Source organism: Oncorhynchus tshawytscha, linkage group LG06, assembly GCF_018296145.1.
Source record: "Oncorhynchus tshawytscha isolate Ot180627B linkage group LG06, Otsh_v2.0, whole genome shotgun sequence".
NCBI classification, from domain to species: domain Eukaryota; kingdom Metazoa; phylum Chordata; class Actinopteri; order Salmoniformes; family Salmonidae; genus Oncorhynchus; species Oncorhynchus tshawytscha.
Window position 1 is genome coordinate 43339619 of NC_056434.1, and position 25070 is coordinate 43364688.

Sequence of the window (25070 nt, forward strand, 5' to 3'; positions counted from 1 at the left end):
GGTCTATCCAGTACCACCTCCACACCCAGCCCAGCAGGCTTCCTGTGCGTGTTCTCGGTCCAGTACCACCCTCCGCCTCGTAGCAGCTCCCGCCCGCAGCCAGGCTTCCTGTGCGTGTTCTCAGAGCTGCCAGTACCACCAGTACCAGCACCACGCATCAGGCATGGAGCACAGTGCGCCTCGCCTCTCCAGCGCTGCATCAGCCAGAGTCTCTGCCGCCCTGTTCAGCTGCCAGTCCAGAGCCTTCCTGCCTTCCAGATCTGCCAGTCAGCCAGACTCTTCCAGATACGCCAGTCTGCCACACTTTTCCAGATCCGCCAGTCTGCCAGACCCTTCCAGATCTGCCAGTCTGCCAGACTCTTCCAGATCCGCCAGTCAGCCAGACTCTTCCAGATCCGCCAGTCAACCAGACTCTTCCAGATCTGCCAGTCAACCGGACTCTTCCAGATCTGCCCGTCAACCGGACTCTTCCAGATCCCCCACTCAGCCGGACTCTTCCAGATCTGCCCGTCAACCGGACTCTTCCAGATCCGCCAGTCAGCCGGACTCTTCCAGATCCGCCAGTCAACCGGACTCTTCCAGTGCCGCCAGTCTGCCCAGCGCCGCCAGTGTCGTCAGTCTGCCCAGCGCCGCCAGTGTCGTCAGTCTGCCCAGCGCAGCGCGCAAGTGCCGCCAGTCTGCCAGTCTGCCCAGCGCCGCCAGTGCCGCCAGTCTTGATCTCCAGCGCCAGTCAGCCAGACTCTTCCAGATGCCGCCAGTCTGCCAGGATCAGTTAGACTCTTCCGCCAGCCAGTCTGCCAGTCTGGATCCACCAGTCTGGCAGGATCCGCCAGTCAGCCAGACTCTTCCAGATCTGCCAGTCAGCCAGGATCCGCCAGTCAGCCAGACTCTTCCAGATCTGCCAGTCAGCCAGGATCCGCCAGTCAGCCAGACTCTTCCAGATCTGCCAGTCAGCCAGGATCCGCCAGTCTGCCAGACTCTTCTAGATCTGCCAGTCTGCCAGACTCTTCCAGATCTGCCAGTCTGCCAGACTCTTCCAGATCCGCCAGTCTGCCAGACTCTTCCAGATCCGCCAGTCTGCCAGACTCTTCCAGATCCGCCAGTCTGCCACACTTTTCCAGATCCGCCAGTCTGCCAGACCCTTCCAGATCCACCAGTCTGCCAGACTTTTCCAGATCCGCCAGTCTGCCAGACTCTTCCAGATCCGCCAGTCAGCCAGACTCTTCCAGATCCGCCAGTCATCCAGGTCCTGCCAGAGCCTTCCTCCTCTCCTGTGCTGTCGGAGTCTGAAGAGCCCCTTTGTCCCGAGCTGCCCCTTTGTCCCGAGCTGCCCCTCTGTCCCGAGCTGCCCCTCTGTCCCGAGCTGCCCCTCTGTCCCGTGTTGTTAAGTAGGGTTGCCGTGGCTAGGAGGTCACGGAAGAGGACAAGGTGGAGGAAGACTACGGTGAAGTGGGGGCCACGTCCAGCACCAGAGCCGCCACCGCGGACAGATGCCCACCCAGACCCTCCCCTATAGGTTCAGGTTTTGCGGCCGGAGTCCGCACCTTGGGGGGGGGTACTGTCACACCCTGACCATAGTTTACTTTGTATATTTCTATGTTTTGGTTGGTCAGGGTGTGAGCTGAGTGGGCATTCTATGTTTCATGTCTAGTTTGTCTATTTCTATGTCTGGCCTGATATGGTACTCAATCAGAGGCAGGTGTTAGTCATTGTCTCTGATTGGGAACCATATTTAGGTAGCCTGGGTTTCACTGTGTGTTTGTGGGTGATTGTTCCTGTCTCTGTGTTTTCACCAGATAGGGCTGTTTTCGTTACGTTTCCACATTTGTTGTTTTTTGTAGTTTTTGTATTAATTTGTGTTTTACGTTTGTTGATTAAACATGGATCGCAATCTACACGCCGCATTTTGGTCCGACTCTCCTTCACCAAAAGAGAACCGTTACATCTTGACCTGACTGCAGTTCAGCGTCATAACCGACACAATGGCCACTGACACACTGGAGAAGTGTGCTCTTCATGGAAGAATCCCAGTTTCAACTGTACTGGGCAGATGGCAGACTGCGTGTATGGCATTGTGTTGGTGAGCGGTTTGCTGATGTCAATGTTGTGAACAGAGTGCCCTATGGTGGTGGTGGGGTTATGGTATGGGCAGGCATAGGCTACAGACAACGAACACAATTGCATTTTATCGATGGCCATTTGAATGCACAGAGATACCGTGACAAGATCTTGAGGCCCATTGTCATGCCCTTCATCTGCTTCTATCACCTCATGTTTCAGCATGATTCTGCATGGCCCCATGTCGCAAGGACCTCTACACAATTCCTGGAGGCTGAAAAAGTCCCAGTTCTTCCATAGCCTGCATACTCACCAGACATGTCACCTATTGAGCATGTTTGGAATGCTCTGGATCGATGTGTACAACAGGATGTTCCAGTTCCTGCCAATATGCAGCAACTTCGCACAGCAATTGAAGAGGAATGGGACAACATTCCACAGGCCACAATCAACAGCCTGATCAACTCAATGGGAAGGAGATGTGTCGAGCTGCATGATACACGTGAGACATTGACTGGAATATCTGTATTCCCAGTCATGTGAAATCCATAGATTATGGCCTACTCAATTTATTTCAATTGACTGATTTCCTTATATGAACTGTAACTCGGTAAAATCTTTGCAATTGTTGCATGTTGCTTTTTAAAATTTTTGTTCAGTGTATTTTTGACCCATACTTACAAAATGCAGACACAATATAAACGTTTTGTGTCATTCTCGATGATTTTAAATGCAGTGTCCACATGTGCGGTTGTGTTTTACTATATATGGTTCTAATGGCGCAGATGGTTGGAGCATATGGCTTGCAACCTCATAATTGACTGTTTTGGTTTCTGAAAGGGCCTCAAACTAAATGAGTTCACTGTATAACACACTTTGGAGTAAACTTGTCGGCTAAATGACCATAAAATATATGAAGGGAAAACATGAATCTTACTTAGCACTTACCTAACACCTAATAATATAGCACAATGCCAATGCACCAATTAGTCAAGTAAAGGTGAATGTAGAAAGTGAAATGAGTAACAAATGAAGAACACTCACATTTTCTATAGCACATTTGCATGTTATTCTCAAGAATGTATCAAGACACTTTTCATAACTGAGAATATGCAGTACCAGTCAAAAGTATGGACACACCTACTCATTGAAGGGAATTTCTTTATTTTGACTATTTTATACATATGTGCAAGACTGTCATCAAGACAAAGGGTGGCTGCTTTGAATAATCTAATATATATTTTGATTTGTTTAACACTTTTTTTGGTTACTACATGATTACATATGTGTCATTGTATAGTTTTGATGTCTTCACTGTTATTCTACAATTTAGAAAATAGTCAAAATAAAGAAAACCCCTTGAATGAGTAGGTATGTCCAAACTTTTGGCTGGTCCTGTATATATATATCCACATTATGTTACGTTATAGCCATATTCTAAAATGGATTAAATACAAAAAAAATCCTCAGCAATCTACACACAATATCCAATAATGACAAAGTGAAAACAGGTTTTGAGAAATGTTTGCAAATAAAAAATTAAAAAACTGAAATGACTTATATAAGTATTCAGACCCTTTGCTATGAGACTAGACATTGAGCTCAGGTGCATCCTGTTTCCATTGATCATCCTTGAGATGTTTCTACAACTTGATTGGAGTCTACCTGTGGTAAAATCAATTGATTGGACATGATTTGGAAAGGGACACACCTGTCTATATAAGGTTCCATAGTTGACAGTGCATGTCAGAGCAAAAACCAGCCATGAGGTCGAAGGAATTGTCCGTAGAGCTCCGAGACAGGATTGTGTCGAGGGGAAGGGTACCAAAATATTTCTGCAGCATTGAAGATCCCCAATAACACAGTGGCCTCCATCACTCATAAATGGAAGTAGTTTGGAACCACCAAGACTCTTCCTAGAGCTGGCCGCCCGTTCAAACTGAGCAATCAGGGTAGAAGGGCCTTGGTCAGGGAGGTGACCAAGATCCCGATGGTCACTCTGACAGAGCTCCAAGAAGACTCAATGCTGTAATCTCAATGCTGTAATGTTCTTCAACAGTAAAGGGTCTGAATACTTATGTAAATGGGATTTTTAATTTTTTTGTAATTAGCAAACTTTTCTAAAGTCCTGTTTTTGCTTTGTCATTATGTGGTATTGTGTGTAGATTGATGAGGGGAAAAAAATATTTAATCAATTTTAGAATAAGTCAAGGGTTCTGAATACTTTCCGAAAGTACTGTAAATACCCTGAAAAACTCTCACTCCCTTAGCTTCCATGTAGTTGCAAATAGAACCTATTCGCAACTATTCATGGAAGCTAAGAGAGTGACAGTTTTTTCATGGTATTCATGTAAACTTTTTTCCTACATGGAAGGTAAGAGAGTATAAGATGATAACAGCCTTGAGAGTGACATACGTTTTTTGCCCTCGCTCAGACAATTAACTGTTGAACCAAGATAAGTCAGAATCTGACCTGCTATCAATATAGTGAATGTCTAACAAGTGTTCTGATGACACTTGTTTTGAAATCTGCGTGCGTGCGTGCGTGTGTGTGTGTGTGTGTGTTTGTCGTCACCTCAACTTTTCATCCCTGCCTTATCTGCCTGTGCTGCTCTCAGTGTCATAACACATGCCCCCGAATATAGCTCATGCAGCAGGAACGTGCACAGATAGGGCTCTACCTTTGCAGAGCACATGTAACTTTGCCCTTCCACATGCCACTTTGCCTTTCCAGTCTCCAAAGTGCCTCTTTTCAGTGGTGGTATAATTTCTCCCAAATGTTTTTTTTTTGGTATGCATTTTTTTTCTCCATTGCTGTTCTGAACCCACTGCCCACAGGTTGTCGTTAAATTATCATCAATGCTTCAGAACCAAAAGGTTGCTTGTCTTGATTGTTGACCATTGACCAATAAGCAGCATTGGCGCGAAAAGACAGGCGTGCATATCGAGATTAGTGACCAGAAATAACTTATTTAATTTCCTCCAGTTTCACCTGGGAAAAACCAACTAGGCCTTCATTTATCAGCCCATACAAAATGCAGTTTAGCAATCTACTACTGACTCATCTTTGCCAGAACAATAGGCTGGCGATTTGAGATAGGCCAATTTTGGGTGGCTACTGGCTACAGTATATGTCTAAAGCAGCTGTAACATTGACTTCAATATTATGGGATGAAGATATTCTGTGGAATTTACTATGATATTTGTGAGGAAGAACAGGGCTAGCCATCTGAAAACGAGCACTCTGCAGGCAGACTGCACTAAGAATAAAGTAGACGGCACGGGTCAAAATGTTGATTTATGACCCTATGTCCGCATGACGTGTACATGCCCAAATATGGGCATCCGGCCATGCCATCCTGTTCCTGTTGTCACGTGTTAGAAGATGTGTTCTTTTATATCTATATTGCATCTATTCCTTTGAAGTTGTCATGATGATTGATGTGTAGGGACCTGGTTGAACTGGGGGGGATGTTTGAACATTTCAAAGAGGGTGACCCCACACCCACCCTATTTTATTGCCCTTGGGTTTGTTGTCTATGAAGTAGGAATGTCCGGGGGGGTTGTATTTGCGACAGACGCATTATAAATAAAACACAGAACAAGACATGCGGCCCCAGAACACTAAACAAGATTTTAAAAATAAAACCCAGAAAAAATTCAACAGAAAAATATGACTCCTAGGCCAATTCTCGGGGTGCTATGCATCTCTTGTCATGAACCCAATGACAAAAGCATTGAGGAAGTTTGGGGTGAGGCCCCTGAATGTTTTAAAGGAGTTTTGGGTACGAGTGAGGGACATACAGTAAGTGCACTCTTCCATCACATGTACAGCTGATTCTCAAGATCTTGCACACTAATGAGATGCTATTGAGCCCACACTACTAAACTGTCTGAGCCAAGGACTACATGCTTTCTGGTAAGTTTTGATTACAATACTGGGTAGGGTGAATATATTTTATACGACATACATTATCTTTTGTTATCTAGTAAATAGTAGCCTACAGCAAAGGGTGTTTAAATAATTTCTAACTTGTTAACAATTTCTGCTAGTTAGTTTTTGCTACCATGTGGGTTTTAGCTTGCTCGAGCCTGCTAACTGAGGAGTGTTAATTCACCTGTTTCCATACATGTTTCATTTTAAAACATTTATCTTACAGAGGAGTTGTTTAATCTAACTGCTTAACTATTTATCTGTACATGAAATTGTATTTGGGGTTTTTTCCCTAATATTTACAGGAAAATGCCACTGGCACTATCTGATGTGTGGAGACATTTCACTGCAGCTAATGTAGAAGGAGAAGCTGTGTACATTTGCAAATACTGTGCCAAATCATATGTGAAGAATGCAACAAAGACGCAGAATCATCTGGCCATGTGCATAAAGTTCCCTCAGCACTCACAACAAGCAACCTCTGACTAAAGTCCCTCTACTTCTATTTGAGGTGAAAATGATGAATCAGACATCTTATCGATAGCAACAGCTCATGGTCCTCCTTGAATCAAAAGTTTTTTTGACTCAATAGAGGAACGTAGTGAGAGAAATGCTGATGAATGTCTTGCTCGAGCTGTGTATTCAACTGGTTCACCTCTGATGCTCACAGGCAATGTGTATTGGAAGAGATTTCTGAATGTTCTTTGCCCAGCATACACCCCTCCAACCAGACATGATTTATCTACTAATTTGCTGGATGCAGAGTTCAACAGAGTTAAAGTGAAGGTCAAGCAAACAATAGAGAAAGCAGACTGTATTGCAATTATCTCTGATGGGTGGTCGAATGTTCGTGGGCAAGGAATAATTAACTACATCATCTCCACCCCTCAACCAGTATTCTACAAGAGCACAGACACAAGGGACAGACACACCGGTCTCTACATTACAGATGACCTGTAGGCAGTGCCAGGTCGCAGTTGTTAATGAGAACCTGTTCTCAACTGGCCTACCTGGTTAAATAAAGGTGAAAAAAATGTAAAATATTACCTAGGACCACAGAATGTATTTTCACTGGTGACAGACAATGCTGCAAACATGAACGCTGCTTGTTCTAAATTGGAGATCCTACCCTCACATCACACCCATTGGCTGTGCTGCTCATGCATTGAATCTGCTCCTTAAGGACTTCATGGCACTGAAAACAATGAATACACTCTACAAGAAAGCCATGGAAAGGGTTAGGTATGTGAAGGGTAATCAAGTTATAGCAGCAATCTACCTCACCAAGCAAAGTGAGAAGAATAAGAGCACCACATTGAAGCTGCCCCAGCAACACCTGTTGGGGTGGTGTCATCATGGTCACCGTGGTCATCGTGTTTGACAGTCTTCTGGAGGGGAAGGAGTCTCTCCAAGAAATGGCCATATCATAGTCTGCTGATATGGACAGTCCCATCATGAGGATCCTCCTGGATGATGTATTTTGGAAGAGAGTGGTAAGCAGCCAGAAACTCCTGAAACCTATAGCAGTAGCCATTGCACGGATTGAGGGAGACAGTGCCATCCTATCTGATGTTCAGACTCTGCTTGCAGATGTAAGAAAATAAATCCGTACTGCCCTGCCCACTTCACTGTTGCTCCAAGCAGAGGAAACCGCAGTTCTGAAATACATCAAAAAGCGTGAAGACTTCTGCCTGAAAGAGGATCCTGGCAAGAGCATCCTGTCTGGTGCAGAGATCAACAAGGCCTATGGTGTCTACACTACCGTGTCTCGCCACCTCGGCCTGTATGAGGGCAAGGTTCTTGACAGTCTGGAAAAGTTCAAATCCAAGCAAGGGCTTTGGGGTGGAGATGCAATATGGCAGTCGTGCCAACATATCTCATCAGCCACCTGGTGGAAGGGACTTTGTGGATCTGAGGCTCTTTCCCCAGTTGCCTTCGTCATCCTCCAAATCCCACCAATATCAGTTGCCTCAGAGCGCAACTGGTTCTTGTTTTGGAACATACACACCAACGCACGCAACAGGCTGACCAATACAAGGGATAAAAAATTAGTGGCCATCTGGGCAAATTTGAGGCTTTTCGAGCCTGACAACGAGCCATCCTCAACTAGGTTGGAAAGTGACTGTGAAGATGAGGCCTCAAAGTCTGATGTTCAAGAGGGGGACATTGAGGAGGTCCAGGGAGAAGACATGGAAGCCTGAGAGGAAGACAATCAAAGCTTTAGTTTCTAGACTATCATTTTACAGATGTATGTTGAAAACGTTTTTGGGAGTTGAGATAGATCATTTGGGATCATTCAATATTCCCTTTGTTTTGTTTTGCAGTGAAATCATCCCATGAGAAGAGTCAAGTCATTTAATTAAAGTTCAAGTTCATAACTAAATAGTTTTTTAAAATTTCTATTGGAAGGATTTAATCATTTGCAATTATGTCTACTTATGATAAGGTAAAAGGTTTATGTTTATGTTTCTGTCTCCAGAAACATGATATTATGATATGGTAAATATAGTCAATGCAAAAAACATTTACACTTAGATGGTATTAATATTAATTTGCATATATTTCTGTTATTTCCCATATATTCCCATTAATTCCCACGGAAAGTTTCCACCTCTGAATATTCCCCAAAATGTGCAACCCTTGTAAGGTGTTGGGACTGCTGTTAAGACAGCTTTATGTAGGCCCTAACAGTTTGTTAGTGCAATTTATGTATTGTTTAGTGTTGTATTGTGTTGTGTAGTGTCTTTGCTGACATGTATCCAAATTATAATTTTTTTGTTTGCAACACCAAGATTGACATGCTAAAATCGCCACTACTTACAACCTCTGCTACAATAAGACCTATGACTCCAGAGAAGTGACATAATATATATATGCATATATCCCTAGTTGATCTTGGCTGCCAACATTAATTACTTTAAGCTACAAATGCAGTTGTAAAACACAATTTTTTTCTGTAGTCTATCTTGAGTTTAGAAAATGGATCCCTGTTTATGGTGTATGAAATGGCAGGCTACATTTGCAGTGATTGACATGTGGTTGTGCTTGTGCGGGGGTCACAAGTTGAATACCACTCCTTTTTGGGGATAGGGGTCAAACAATTTGAAGACCACTGGGATATCCGATAGTGGCAAAGAATTGGGTTGGAAAATGGTAGCCTACAGTATTTCTTACAATCTTCTATTATGTATGGAATTGTGTTAGTCATTGTTAATATGTGCCACATTTATTCCACTTCAAAATAGTTTTGCAAAATACTATACTCATCAGGTTGTGCTGCTTTCCCCTCTTCTTGTAATAATTGCTCAAGGAGTATGTGACCGCAGTTGCGGGAAAAACATTATTTGGGTGCCTTTTTTTTAGCTTGAGCACATGCCCCCAAAAAAGTCTGTGCATGGCCCTGTCATGCAGTAGTGGAAATAACAGCATTGTTATACTGTATGAGACAACAGGAAAAACCATGGCTCTGGTCAAAATTAATGCACTTTATGGGGCCAAAATGGTGCCACTTTAGATTTGTCCAACATGTCCTTGTAGCCCTACATACCTCATCACATACACATCCAGACAGCAGCATAAAAAGAGGGGCACATAGTCCGAGTAGCCATGTGATTACCTGTTCAGGCGTCCTATGGCTTGGGGGTAAAAACGGTTGAGAATACTTTTTGTCCTAGACTTGGCACTCTGGTACCGCTTGCCATGCGGTAGTAGAGAGAAGTCTATGACTCGGGTGTCTGTGGTCTTTGACAATTTTTCGCCCGGTTTTCACAGGTACACAGCAGGCAGGAGGCGGGGCGTCACGGTGTGCTAACTAACTAGCAAGCTAGCACACTGTGTCACTAACTAGCAAGTTAGTTATTTAGGACACAATGTCGCTCCAGCCTCCCGCCTGCTGTACTAGTGGAAAACGGGGGCGACAGGTAGACTGTTCAATTAAGGAAACAATGGGATGCTCGAGGGTTGCAGGAACAAATTGCGTGGCGCAGTAGTACACTATTGGGCTGCGATCACACAGTATTGGAGATGCGCCGACGTGTAATGACGTCACGGGAGAACGGATGGAAGCAATTTCGTGAACCACTTTGCCTCATAATAATCGAGAGATGGCGTCCTGTACCCAGTGAATAAGCAAAAAATATCTTAAAGAATTTACGAAGAGATACTCTAATGGCATGTATCATTAGGCTACGAACACTGTTGAAGTAGGCTAATAATAACAATAATCTTTCACTGATAGAAAGAGCATTTATTTTGGTGCTGTTCTGCAATAGCCTATTCCACCTGGTTTCCCCAGATTTAACAGGGGGTGGGTTCCGCGGCGTTTGTTTCAGCATCCTCCAGCCTCCGCCTCTTGTGTAGGCTATCCAACGCGAGGACCGCGAAACTGGAGACAGGGAGAGAGGGCGATGGCTGCCGGTGGAGGATGCGGGGAGACTGTGGATCAGTACCGGGCGGAGGTCGAGCGGCTCACCCAGGAACTTGCGGATGCGAACAGAGAGAAGATCAGGGCGGCAGAATGCGGTCTTGTTGTGTTGGAAGAGAACCAGACTTTGAAGCAGCAGTATGCCGATTTGGAATCGGAGCAGGAGACGCTGAAGCAGGAGTTGGAACAATTACAAGAGGTAGGCTAGTATACAGTATGCTAGAGGATGCAGCCTTTCCCCAATCTATTCCAGATAAATTACATTATGTACAGCTCAATCACCAAACCTATTATTAGATCATATTAGGTTACACGAAATGGCAAGACAGGGCCCCTACACGCATATTTACGTTTGGGTGAGCTTATTGCCATATGTTTTGTAAATTTATTTGACATGATCCGCACATTATTTGTATGGAAAAAGTGTGTGTGTGTGTGTGGGTTCGTAGTCCACTTTTTGCATCTTACTTTGCATGAGCTCTGTCATTTATCTCTTGGTGAAGTACATATGTCCTGTGCAGTCATGGAGTAATGAATTATGTTAACTGCTGTCTGTGTCAGAGACTGAGGTGATTTCCCTATTCTCCCATCCTCTCAATGTGGGTGGCTCCTGTCCCTAAGTGCATTGGACACACACACACACACACACACAAACTGCAGGCATTGTTTAAACTAGTCCCTTTCTAGTGCAAATGTTACCCTTCACAAAGCAAATATGCAATGCATCACAGTAAAGTTAGCCTTTTAGTCATTGTTTGAGTGCATGGGGTCAGTTGTCATTCAGACTGTTTTGGTGGGACTGTAATGATCTGCTCAAGAGATGAGGTATGTACAAGAGTAAATTAAGGAATGCTTTGGAAATTGGAGCTTCAGAGCTGCTGTCTACTATGGTTTGTGTGGTGGCTCACTTGCCTATTGATCCAAGTGTCACGTTAAGCATTTTCATGAAGAATCTGTGAAGTGTCTGGATAGGTCCCTGGATCCACTTCCATAACACTGCTGGGCCAGCTCTTTTTCTAAAGTTTCATTTCTAAAGTAATTGTAACTGTAAAGAATATCATAAACTCCATAGGTATTGATTTTGTCTGCCCCCACTTGCTAGGGTTTGAAAAATGTATGACCATGTGTTTATGCATTCGGTCAAACATGCATAAAGCAAAAGGGAAGAGCAGATGCTGACAGAGCTCAAAGTTCAAGGTCATTATGGAGGTGGAGAACCTATAGTGCTATTGGGAGCAGAGACGAGAGTCTAGAACGGTTGACGTGGGAAGGGAGATGGGCAATAATGGCAGTTTGATATGGATTAAATTCCCTTTGCAAAGCAGCCCAGTTCTATATCAGATTTAAACCAGTGTTTTTTTATTATTTTTTATTTCACCTTTATTTAACCAGGTAGGCTAGTTGAGAACAAGTTCTCATTTGCAACTGCGACCTGGCCAAGATAAAGCATAGCAGTGTGAACAGACAACACAGAGTTACACATGGAGTAAACAATTAACAAGTCAATAACACAGTAGAAAAAAAAGAGAGTCTATATACATTGTGTGCAAAAGGCATGATGAGGTAGGCGAATAATTACAATTTTGCAGATTAACACTGGAGTGATAAATGATCAGATGGTCATGTACAGGTAGAGATATTGGTGTGCAAAAGAGCAGAAAAGTAAATAAATAAAAACAGTATGGGGATGAGGTAGGTAAAAATTGACTATGTACAGCTGCAGCGATCGGTTAGCTGCTCTGATAGCAGATGTTTGAAGTTGGTAAGGGAGATAAAAGTCTCCAACTTCAGCGATTTTTGCAATTCATTCCAGTCACAGGCAGCAGAGAACTGGAACGAAAGGCGGCCAAATGAGGTGTTGGCTTTAGGGATGATCAGTGAGATACACCTGCTGGAGCGCGTGCTACGGGTGGGTGTTGCCATCGTGACCAGTGAACTGAGATAAGGCGGAGCTTTACCTAGCATGGACTTGTAGATGACCTGGAGCCAGTGGGTCTGGCGATGAATATGTAGCGAGGGCCAGCCAACTAGAGCATACAGGTCGCAGTGGTGGGTGGTATAAGGTGCTTTAGTGACAAAACGGATGGCACTGAGATAAACTGCATCCAGTTTGCTGAGTAGAGTGTTGGAAGCTATTTTGTAGATGACATCGCCGAAGTCGAAGATCGGTAGGATAGTCAGTTTTACTAGGGTAAGTTTGGCGGCGTGAGTGAAGGAGGCTTTGTTGCGGAATAGAAAGCCGACTCTAGATTTGATTTCCGATTGGAGATGTTTGATATGAGTCTGGAAGGAGAGTTTACAGTCTAGCCAGACACCTAGGTACTTGTAGATGTCCACATATTCAAGGTCGGAACCATCTAGGGTGGTGATGCTAGTCAGGCATGCGGGTGCAGGCAGCGAGCGGTTGAAAAGCATGCATTTGGTTTTACTAGCGTTTAAGAGCAGTTGGAGGCCACGGAAGGAGTGTTGTATGGCATTGAAGCTCGTTTGGAGGTTGTCATCTTTTACAGTACAGTGCATGGGTACCAACGACTTAGTCTTAGTTATCAAGATGTATTTTACTGTCCTGAATCTATAACCCGTTTAACTCTGCACTTAGCCCTGGGCTAAGAGAGCTCTTAGCATCAGCTTTTCAGAGACAGCCGATCACAGAGTTCCATTGTAACCTAATTTGAATATTCATTAAGCTTAGCACTGGGCTAAGAAAGTTTATATTTTACACATTGACAATCTAGTTTTAGAGGTTCCTAATTTTATATAATTGTGGAATTTCACACATTGGTTTAATGTATGTCGTAATAATTTTTATTCCCCAAAGACAGTACTATGAAATAAAGATACATTATATAAAGAATGATAGCAAAAAGCTTTGGAGCACCTTAAATTACATTTTGGGCAAAAAGGCAAACTCAGCTCCACCATTCATTGAATTAGATGGCTCATTCATCACAAAACCCACTGATATTGCCAGCTACAAGATTAGGAAACTTAGGCATAACATGCCAGCAACAAACACCTATCCCACACATCCAAGTAAAGCTGACCAAATTATGAAAGACATGCCTTTTCTAATTCCATAAAGTGAGTGTGGAAGAGGTGAAAAAATTATTGTTGTCTAGTAACAATGACAAGCCACCTGGGTCTGACAACTTGGATCGAAAATGACTGAGGATGATAGAGGACGATATTGGCACTTCTATTTGCCATCTCTTTAATCTAAGTGTTTAAGAAATGTTTGGACTCAGGCCTGGAGGGGAGCAAAGTACATTCCGCTACCGTCAAGCCCTGACCATAGTTTGCTTTGTATGTTTATATGTTTTGTTTGGTCAGGGTGTGATCTGAGTGGGCATTCTATGTTGTATGTCTAGTTTGTCTGTTTCTGTGTTTGACCTGATATGGTTCTCAATCAGAGGCAGGTGTTAGTCATTGTCTCTGATTGGGAACCATATTTCGTTAGCCTGTTTTGTCGTTGTGGGTGATTGTCTATGTTATGTTGCTTGTAAGCACAGTGTTTCATTAGCGTCACGGTTGTCACTTTGTTGTTTTGTAGTGTTCAGTTTTTCCATTAAAATGACGAACACTTACCACGCCGCATCTTGGTCCGATCCTTACTCCTATTCAGACGAAGAGGAGGAAATCTGCCGTGACAGCTACCCATGAATAGAAAAGCACCCTTTACTGGCTGTAATAGCTGACCAACCAACCTGTTACCAAATGTTAGTAAACTTTTGGGAAAAATTGTGTTTGACCAGATACAATGCTATTTTACAGTAAATAAATGAACACGACTTTCACAAATGACTGATGATTGGCTGAGAGAAATTGATAATAAAAATATTGTTTAAGCTGTTTTGTTACACTTCAGTGCGGCTTTTGACATTATCGATCATAGTATGCTGCTGGAAATACGTATATGTTAAGGCTATATCGTGGATCGAGACTTACCTGTCTAACAGAACACAGAGGGTGTTCTTTAGTGGTTGCCTCCAACATAATCCAGGTAGAATCAGGCATTCCCTAGGGCAGCTGTCTAGGCCCCTCCACTTTTTTTCAATCTTTACTAATGACCTGCCACTGGCTCTGAGTAAAGCCTGTGTGTCTATGTATACAGATGACTCAACACTTTACACGTCAGCTACTACAGCGTGTGAAATCACTGCAACACTAAACAAAGAGCTCAATGCGCACATTGCAGTTTCTCTAGAGATAAATCAGATCTAGCCTGAACTGTGCGATGTAGTAGGGAGTTGTAGTTTCCAACAGTCCAATATTCTACATAGTTTAGTGCATAAAACGTGGTAATTAACTACATTGACCATAATCCATTGTGCATCTACTTGCCCGGTCTGTGTTTCTTTTACACCTGCTACGGAAGAGACAGAAGAATGTGCGATCGTGGGGTGATATAGAGAGCCGATTTTGCTTCACAAGGTATCTCTACCTGAAAATACATGATCTGAGTGATTGATAGTTGTTATTTATTCAGCAGTCATAAAAGTATGCCTTATTTACTTTGAAGAACTACAAAATATGGATTTTGTCAGACAGCATATGCAGCAGTTCTATAGAGATTAGAGAATGACTTTGAATGAAATAATTGTAACACTTTACTTGGCATCCAGTGTCATAACACTTTATGACACGGGCATAACCATGTCATATGTCATAACAGCTGACATAACTTGTCATAACCTGTCATAATATGGTCCTAACACTGTCATGACCCATATATTTATCCCTGTTGTGACATATATTGCGTTCTTGTATGGCTCGTTATGACACCTACATAAGTGTCAAACCCCAGATTTATTCAAGTTAGTTTTTCCCTGCCAAGTAGTTTCCTTACTATTGTTGTATTGAATTATTTTCAGTCATGTTTTTTTTTCATCATATTTAAAATAACTTGTAGAAAATACGCTTTATGACACTGTCATGAAGCATTATTACCATCATAATCATAACAGTTTTCAGCTGTGCTAACATAACTGCAAAAGGGTTTTCTAATGATCAATTAGCCTTTTAACATGATAAACTTGGATTAGCTAAGACAACGTGTCATTGGAAGACAGGAGTGATAGTTGCTAATAATGGGCCTCTGTATGTCACGACTTCCGCCGAGGTTGGCTCTCCTGCCCGTTCAGGCGGTGCTCGGCGGTCGTCGTCACCGTCCTACTAGCCACTACCGATCCCTTTTCGTGTATCTGTTGGTTTTGTCTGATTGGTTTCACCTGTGTGTTGTTTAGTTAATTAGTGTCTGTATATAATGTAGGTTGTCCCACCCTTGTTTTGTGCGGGATTGTTTATTTTGTCATTCATTTTCGTCTGTCGGTGTTATTGTGTTTCTTATTCTCCGGTTAGTCTGTTATCCTGTGTTTGGATAATTTCACCCTGTGTGTGTTTGGGTTGACCGTGTTTGTTTTGTTCACCAGAGAATAAACTTTATATCGCTATCTGCTCTCTGTGCCTGATTCCACCCACCTTGATTAGACGTGACACTGTAGGCCTATGTAGATATTCCATTTTAAAAAATCAGCTGTTTCCAGCTACAATAGTCGTTTACAACATTGACAATGTCTACACTGTATTTCTGATCAATTTGATGTTATTTTAATGGACCAAAAAATGTTTTCTAAGTGAGATTTCTAAGTGACCTTAAACTTTTGAACGGTAGTGTATATTATTTATGTAAAGATAAGATTAAATCAATAATAGTCTGATGGGTGACAATATTAGCCTGTCACTTATTAATGATTTATTATCACTTGTGAATGATGTCCAGCATAAGAAACAATGCCTTTTTTTGCGTCTTTTTCAAATTATAGTCGCACACCTCATGTAGCCTAGCCCATAGGCCTATACGTTTTAATAAGGTTTGTATCACAACTCAATTGGCCAAATAACTTAAGCACAATAATCTGCTTTACAAGGGGTGTAGAGCCTAACTGGCATACATAAGCAGCGTGTGAATTTCACCATAAAAAAATGCATCTTTATAATAAAAGCATTACATGCATAATTGCATTTGCAGTCACTTTTGATAATGGTGTTTTCCATTAATGGAACATTTGCACTTATAGCCTACTGCCCATGTGCGCATTGCTGCGCTTATGTGAAGAAATAGACCAATAGTTTATCAACATTTTAAGCTAAACGTTCTGATCTGTTGTGTCATTGTGTAAAAAAGTTTTTTTGATGGTAATAGTTGTATTATTTTAGGATCTATCGCATCCCACAACTGTCCCAGACTATGTTTGGAATATTTATTTCTCGCACAAAATAGAATAATATGTCAACTTTTGTACTATGGGGGATAGTAGATTGACATAGACTAGTGCTTTTACATTTCGTTAGGCCTACTCATCTTGTTGGCCGAGGTAACGTAAATATGGACAGTTCTTCCAATATCTTCAATATGCACCTCGGAATTGAATAAGCGCATCCCCGATCTGTCTGTGTTCATTTGTAGCCTGTGAGAAAGACCCGATGCAGCGCACATCACTCAGGGAGAAGGGCACAATGGCCAAAAGGCATGGATTTTCTTTAGGGCGCATTACTGCCACACAAAAGGGATGCCGCTGTGAAATTCTAGACATTATCAAGTGCTTGTCAAATTGTGAGTGAGTGACTGATGTAGTGTGTAAAGCCTGCGCAAAAAATAACAGAGCAGAGCTCATGCCTTTCAAGCGACGTTTTTCAAATCATCATTAGGAGTTGCATCATGCAGCCTTACAATGTATTAAAAATCGAAACATATAGCCCAACATTTGGAGAACAACTAAAGGTCAGCATCAGTGGTGATGTGTGTGGAAGCCAGGAGATGCTAAATGTGTTTATTTTAATTAACGGTCGATTTCTGTGAGACCGACAGTTATTTGCTGGACAATCACAGACTGCCGGAATTTCGGTGACCGCCACAGCCATATAATAACAGGTTGTGACAAGTTATGTCAACTGCTATGACATATTATGACATGGTTATAACGTGTTATGACGCTGGGTGTCAAGTAAATTGTTACCGAAATGGTAAAGTCATCAAATCAAATACATGTAATATACACAACAACTGAAATATTTTATGAAGGTAATGTGAATGAATGATGGTTAATAAGTGATAAGCAGTAATGGGCAGTCACTACCATCGTGGAACTTTTATTCATTGTTTTATTCAGTGTTGTTACAGCATTCAGCCCACATAATGGATAGTGCATTTAATGATTAAAAAAATTATTGAACCGAAACCGAACCGACCTCAAAAAGCATTAAATCGCTCAGCACTATAAATTATACATGCATCATGGTTACATTCGTGTGCATTTTTGGGTTGTACAGTATGTGTTCTGCTTTACTAGTTGGACATCAAAGGATGGCATGAATCGTGTTTTGCTTTGACTAACACTCCAATTGCAGAAGTATTATTTGGGCCCCCTGTTGAATTTCTAATTCATGCTTGTTATTCAGATTGAACTAATATTGAATTTCAAAGCATTTTTTTGTAGTATACTGTCTGATGTTTGTACTATATGAGTGTGTTTCTGTTTATGCCACTCTTTCATCTGAGTGAAATAAAGAGACATACCAATGCCTAGCAGCTCTCCACCACAACTGACCTCAGTCTGTTATGGATCCTTTATCGAGTGATGATGTGTGGGATGACGAGGCAGTGCAACAGAGGAAGATGGAGAGAGAAAGAGAAAGAGAGAGAGAGAGAGAGAGAGAGGGAAGAATGATCCACAGTGATTGATTAGAGACATGGGAAGTAGTTCACCAGACACAGTGCTCCCTGACAACACTGTCTGATGTACACCAGCTCCATATCCTACATCCTCACTGTGTAAGATAGCAATGCCCATTTGCAGCTGTATCCCTCCGCCTCCACTGCTACACTGCTTAATCTGAGTCATCCTCTGCTGTGCCTCTGCCCTGGCTAGGCTCCCACACACTATATCTCATTCTGTATCTAGACCTGTGTGGAACTCTGTTTTTCTGCCTACATGCTGACTGATAAATACCACTGGCATGTTGTCGAATTGTACTTTAATGCTATTCTTGAAGGCCGTTTTACTACTTTTTCAGTATAGACTTTTAGTTTGTGCACATAGTTCCACATGGGCCTCTGTCCCTGCTGGTCCCTCCCTACCGTGTAGTAGTAGCAGCAGCAAGTGTTTTTTTTTGTATCCCTGCCTGGCTGTCTCAGAGTCTACGGGATAGCCTAACAGAGGACACATCAACACTGGAGGTGATATAACATCCCAGGAGGATAACCTGTGCTGTTTCCCTCCTCTCTCTCATGTCTTTCTATGAATATTAAACAGAGAAATGGAGCGCGTGGAGCCCGTCGTACCAATAATAACACTCTCACCTTCCTTTTCCTCTGAATTGTCTGTGCCTGTCCTTAACATGCAGGGAACTGCAAATGGAAATTGGAATTGCTTGCTGGATGGAGTGGCGGGCAGTTGCAATCCCACAGCTATTGTTTTACCTGATGGAATAGATCAACACTATTGGAATTGTACGTTACACGTTCATTCCTCCTTCTTTATTTTACATTTTTATTTCCTTTGGAGAACAGTTGCGGTATAGTTTTGACCCTCACAAAGTGAATTTCCTGTTTGTCAGGGGCAGGTGTGGAGTCATTTTAATGAGGATGAGCCCTGATGAAAAATGCAAAACTCACAGTACATTAGGCTGGCTTTCTCCACTGTTGTTAAAGCATCACTCGGTGTCTCTAAAGCTCTGCTCCATACAGACTTAGTTCTTAACTGACTTGCCTAGTTAAATAAAGGTTACAAAAAACTGTGCTGTGGTCCATCCATTAACAAGAAGTGGATGTAAAGTCTGCTTATTGATTTAGACATGGAATAATGATTTGTGTGTGTTTTTGCATTTGTCTTTCCATATGTCTGTATGTGTCTATATGTCCGCAGTGTCTCAGAAGTCACCTTGTTTGCCATGCATACGGTCTAATATTTCAGAGGAGTGTACGATTCAATGATAAGAGTAAAACCCAACTTAAGATGCATTTCTCCATAAAAGATTGCTAAGCATGGTCTTCCTTAGATAAGTAGTTACTGTAAATCTAAGGCTTCAATGGTAAGAACTGATATCTGAGGCAAAAATATGACTCCTTTTACTATTGTAGGGAGGAGAGATTTTTCTAGAATAGTTCAGTTGTGAAGCTGAGGAGCAGAATTCCATGTTAAACATGGATGATTCATGGTTGCGCTTGGTGGTGGGCATAGTAACCATTTCTGTACATACTGTAGTTATGTTCTTAGACAGCCAGGCTCTCTGGGCCTGTAGTTTGAGTGTGTTGGAACTGCATGGTCCTTGACTGTGCATTTCACAAAATGAATTATAGAGCCCATAGGAAGACCAGCTCAAAGTCACATTAGTTAGCAGGCTGGAGCTAGAGGACTTCAGAGAGCAAGATATTTTCTTCATAATTTACTGTGGACTTTTATAACCCCTTGTCTCCACTCAACTGTACAGTCTTCAAAGTCTGGTTGATCAACATTGGTGAATCCAGATTGTTCGCTAAGTGAAGATCTGACTGAATGTGCTCTCAGTTTGAGAGTTCAAATGCAGGTTGTGGCAGGTGGATAGAGAATTGAAAAGTTATTGAATGGGTGAAAAGAAAAAGAGTCCTGCATAATGGAGAAGTATACTTAACCCTACTTTGCTGTGCTGAATCTGCCTACTGCAGTTGAATAAGTGATTAAAAAAGGAGTGGGGTAGAGGACAGCTTCCCCACTGTCCCAACAGAGGACATGTGGCAGCCTTTTCTGTGAGGAGAGAAAGGAGAGATGCATTACAGGCTTTATTACCCTGCTCTCCTCCTCCTTCCTGACATCAGCATGGGGGGGGGCAGAATTGATACATGAGGAGACCCCCTCCCCCCTGCTAAGTCTCTTACCTCTCCCCTGCAACTCCTTCCTTCCTTAGGTCAGTTGCCCCCCTGGAGAGAGGAAGGGGGAGAAATATGCATTGATTTTATACCTGAGATGCATTGTGTTGGGCTGATTAATGAATGATGTGCAGTATGTGGCAGTGTTAATTTCAAACACCTATTTTTCAGTGGCAATTGACTAGATGATAACTGACTAAATAGACCCAGAAAAAACTATAAGTTAACAAGAAATATTTTTCATTTCGTTTGACAAAAACGATACGTGACAACATTTTCTCTGTAACTAAGATCTGACTGGTCAAAGGTTTTTGGACATGTTGAGAGCTATTCAGTCATATTAGTTTGGTCCAATCAAAAGCATGCATGATATTAGCAGAATTGTAAATGCTTTCTCATTGCAGTGTTGCAATGCTGTTATTGGTGTAAAATAAATACCATGCCCAGGTCATTCACGAGTCACCTCTCTGCCCGTCGACCGTTTTCCATCAGGCAGCTACAAATAATGTATGTAAATAAGGCACACGCCATGGCTACTCTCCCAGTGGTAAAATCTCCCAGTAGAAAAAGGGGCGACGTTTGAAGCCACTTTACTTATGTCGATTAAAACAAGAATGAATGTAACGTTTCCACTGGAGAAGTCAGTGTTTGCACCCACAAGTTGACGGGGAAAAAATGCTACCAATATATACATATATACACACACACACACACACACACACACACACACACACACACACACACACACACACACACACACACACACACACACACACACACACACACACACATACATACAATCAGGTAATAACAGATTGATAATGCTAGCTAGTTAGTTTGCTGCATCAGATCTGTACTTATGACAGAATTTTGATTCAAATATAGCTACACAATGTCAAGGTGCGTGATTTTTAATCTGCTGCAGAGCAATGTGTTCTTCTGTCAAGTTGGCTGTTGGGAAGAGAATCATGCGATAGGATGTTGTGCAGAAAAATCTGTTTGTAGGACAACACATAGAAGTCAGACATTTACGTGTACTATATGTTAATGTATTATATGTTAATGAGGAAATACAAATGTGATGTGACTAAAATGTAATGGTACTTAGTTAACAAAAATGGCCCAATGTTTTTGTCTTTTTTACAATAACTAGACTAAATCATTATACAAATGACAAAAATGTGACTAATACTGGTATGGGGAGAAACATGCACTTGTAGTTCATAAAACTCAATCAGCGATTTAATGCGATTTCTTCAAAATGGATGGCAACAGCTATTGACTGAAAGCCACTAATGCATGACGTGGTGAAACAAGATCATGTAGTAATTGTGTTTCCGCCTCCCTTTGTCTGGTGCCTGTCTGACACAGGGATCATCTGAGCCAGAATTCAGTATGGAAGTCACATGCTGTAGGTTGATCCAGGGCTTGGAGGTCTCATTGCCTTGTAGTTATTTTTTTTTATTGCAGAAAGACCAGTATACATACATACAAGAAGTATTCAAACAAACAATGACAACATATGCTTGGGGGTACAACAAATTACAGACTATACAAAGACCTTAAAAGAAACACATATTGATTGTTTTAACAGCGTTCTTATGAGAAGAATGTTGAATGGTCTTAATGTATTGCTCAAATTCCTTATAGAAAACACAGAAGAGTTTACATTTATGAATATTACATTTTGTCATTAGCACAATTATTCTTATTATGGTTAAGAAAACCGAGCAGCACATTCTCCCATAAAAAATTTAAAAAAAGTCATCAAGAATATGAACAATTACAAAACTATGAATATCTTTCCATCAATTTTATTTACATGTAGACAATGCCAAAATAAATGCAAAACTGTTTCTGGATGCTCAACACAAAAAGTACAATTAATGTTAATGTCTTTTTGGAGTTTCTTCTGGTAATGATTCGCAAGGTAATACTTATGGATCATTCTGAAAGAGATCTCTTTGACTTTGTTAAAAAGCAGGTATTTGTGTGGTAATAACCAGACTTTTTCTCAACAGATATTATTGACAAATATAATCCAGTAAATTGTGACATAAGGAATGGAAACAATATCCCTTTGAAATAAAGCACGTAGCACATACATCTGTTGTTCTGAGGGAGCAAGGAGAACCACATTTTTCCTATTGGTGAGTCAACTGTATTAAGCCAGGGTTGATCAAGAAGGTGAGGTCTGGTTACACCTCTGAACAACATGAGAGTTCCAGATGGAATAGTATCAAAGACTATGGCAAACTCTCTAGGTGTAACAGGGATATTGTAGAGATAAAAATTCCTCATAATTGAGTAACAATCCTTCTGCATTAAAAAGTTGACTCACCGGCAGGATATGATTATTGAAACAGTTCTTTAAAAATAAAAACTTGTTTCTATACAAAATATCCTTATTATTCCAAATGAAATACCGATGCGGGGGGAAACGATGTTTATATATTAATGACACGCTAAGAATACCTGTCTATGAGAAGCAGATCATTTTGTAGGACTTTTATCAATGTTACAGTTACAAAGTAACATAAAATTGAAACCACCAAAATGGGGGAAGATCTAATGAGGGATGAAATTCCAAATTGATGTTGGATTCTTTAAGAAATGTTTAGCCCAATTTATCTTAAAGGTATTATTCAAAGTAGGAAAATCAAAAACATTAGTCCACCATATTCATGTGTTCATAATGACAGATTTCCTAATGTAATGTGTTTTTTCTAGATGAAGTTGAAAAGCAGCTGGTCAACCGCTTTACATATTTTGTTGTCAAGATGTAGGGACTGGGCTGCATAAGGAAGTCTGGAGATATCTTCAGTTTTAGAAAGCAATACTCAACCTTTCAAGGATAAATCCCTCTGCAACCAATGGTTCAACTTATTTTTTTATTTTTTATTAATAGCTAGGAAATTTAATGAGCATCTTTCCTGTTAATCCTTAGATATGAAAATCCCAATGTATGTTACTTTTTCATTGACTAGAATTTTGCATATAGAGGGTATCACACAGTTTTTAATAGCAAACAATTCACACTTATTAAGGTTTAGGCAAAGACCAGATGCTTTGGAAAGAATATTTATCACATCGACTGCTCTAGGAATCTAGTCAGCATCTTTCAAAAAGAGGGAGGTGTCATCTGCAAGCTGACTTATGATAATATCTCTGTCAGCAATAGAGATCCCTTTTATATCGCTGGATTTAACAGAACTTGTAAGAAGTTGGGTGTCAAGCAGGAAGAGGTAAGGTGAAATTGGGCAACCTTGTCTAATTCCTCTTTTCAAATCAAATCTTGAATTGCCATGCTTTAATTTAATGGCACTGTTCCCATTCATATAAAGAGTTTTAGTAGTACTACAAAAGAATTCCCCAAAACCAAATTTCACAAGGGAGAGAAATAGAAACTCATGTTACACTGTATCGAAGACTTTATAAATGTCTAAGAAGACAATAAATCTATAAAATCTTCAAAGATTAGATCAGAATAGTCAATAATGTCTAACACCAGTCGGATATTATTAGATATACACTACCGTTCAAAAGTTTGGGGTCACTTAGAAATGTCCTTGTTTTTGAAAGAAAATCACATTTTTTTGTCCATTAATTAAAATAACATCAAATTGATCAGAAATACAGTGTAGACATTGTTGTAAATGACTATTGTAGCTGGAAACCGCTGATTTTTAATTGAATATCTACATAGGCATACAAAGGCCTATTATTAGCAACCATCACTCCTGTGTTCCAATGGCACGTTGTGTTAGCTAATCCAAGTTTATCATTTTAAAAGGCTAATTGATCATTAGAAACCATTTTGCAATTATGTTAGCACAGCTGAAAACTGTTGTTCTGATTAAAGAAGCAATAAAACTGACCTTCTTTAGTCTAGTTGAGTATCTGAAGCATCAGCATTTGTGAGTTCGATTACAGGCTCAAAATGGCCAGAAACAAAAAAATCTTTCTTCTGAAACTCGTCGGTCTATTCTTGTTCTGAGAAATGAAGGCTATTCCATGCGAGACAACATGTCATTGGAACACAGGGTGATGGTTGCTGATAATAGACCTCTGAACGCCTTTGTAGATATAAAAAAAAAAAATTATCTGCCGTTTCCAGCTCACCCAATGTGGTATGGATCTGCTATTTTCTTTACTTTTGAACCGGAACCCCCAACAGAAGCTAGCCAGCTAACTAGCTACAAGCTAGTGGTCATCAGCTACCTTTAGCCCGGACAACTCTCGCCAGTCTGCGCAGCAAGACTCAAACCAGAGCAAATCAGACTTATTTTTCTCCATATCTCCGGATTCCTACCTCAAGCTCCTCCGTCGCGACGTCCCCTGAATGCCCATCTGCTAGCCGCAGCCCGCTAGCTTAGGGCCTCCTCCCTAAGTTTGTTTTATTCACAGCTTTAGCACACTCTGCCAACCCGGATATCCTAGCCATGTCTGAATCCTAGCTTAGGAAGACCACCAAAAACCCTGAACTTTACATCCCTAACTATAACATTTTCCGACAAGAGAGAACTGCCAAAGGGGACGGAGTTGCAATCTACTGCAGAGATAGCCTGCAGAGTTCTGTCTTACTATCCAGGTCTGTACCCAAACAATTTGCACTTCTACTTCTAAAAATCCACCTTTCCAGAAACAAGTCTCTCACCGATTTCGCTTGCTATAGACCACCTTCTGACCCCAACTGTGCCCTGGACACCATATGTGAATTGATTGCCCCCCCCATCTATCTTCAGAGCTCG

The 25070-nt window shown here is 41.5% G+C and overlaps 1 protein-coding gene across 2 annotated transcripts in view; it reads left to right on the forward strand.

Annotated features, from left to right (window-relative positions):
* The first annotated feature begins 9947 nt into the window (after window positions 1-9947).
* The window catches only part of bicd1a (bicaudal D homolog 1a), a 101260-nt gene continuing 86137 nt past the window's right edge, over window positions 9948-25070 (forward strand). Inside the window, exon 1 of one of the 2 annotated variants that reach the window (XM_024423890.2) lies at window positions 9948-10614. In XM_024423890.2, coding sequence (XP_024279658.2) covers window positions 10399-10614 — 216 coding nt within the window. In that variant the 5' untranslated portion in view covers window positions 9948-10398. The remainder of the gene's footprint in view (window positions 10615-25070) is intronic. The other variant, XM_042323284.1, reaches the window with a different exon arrangement.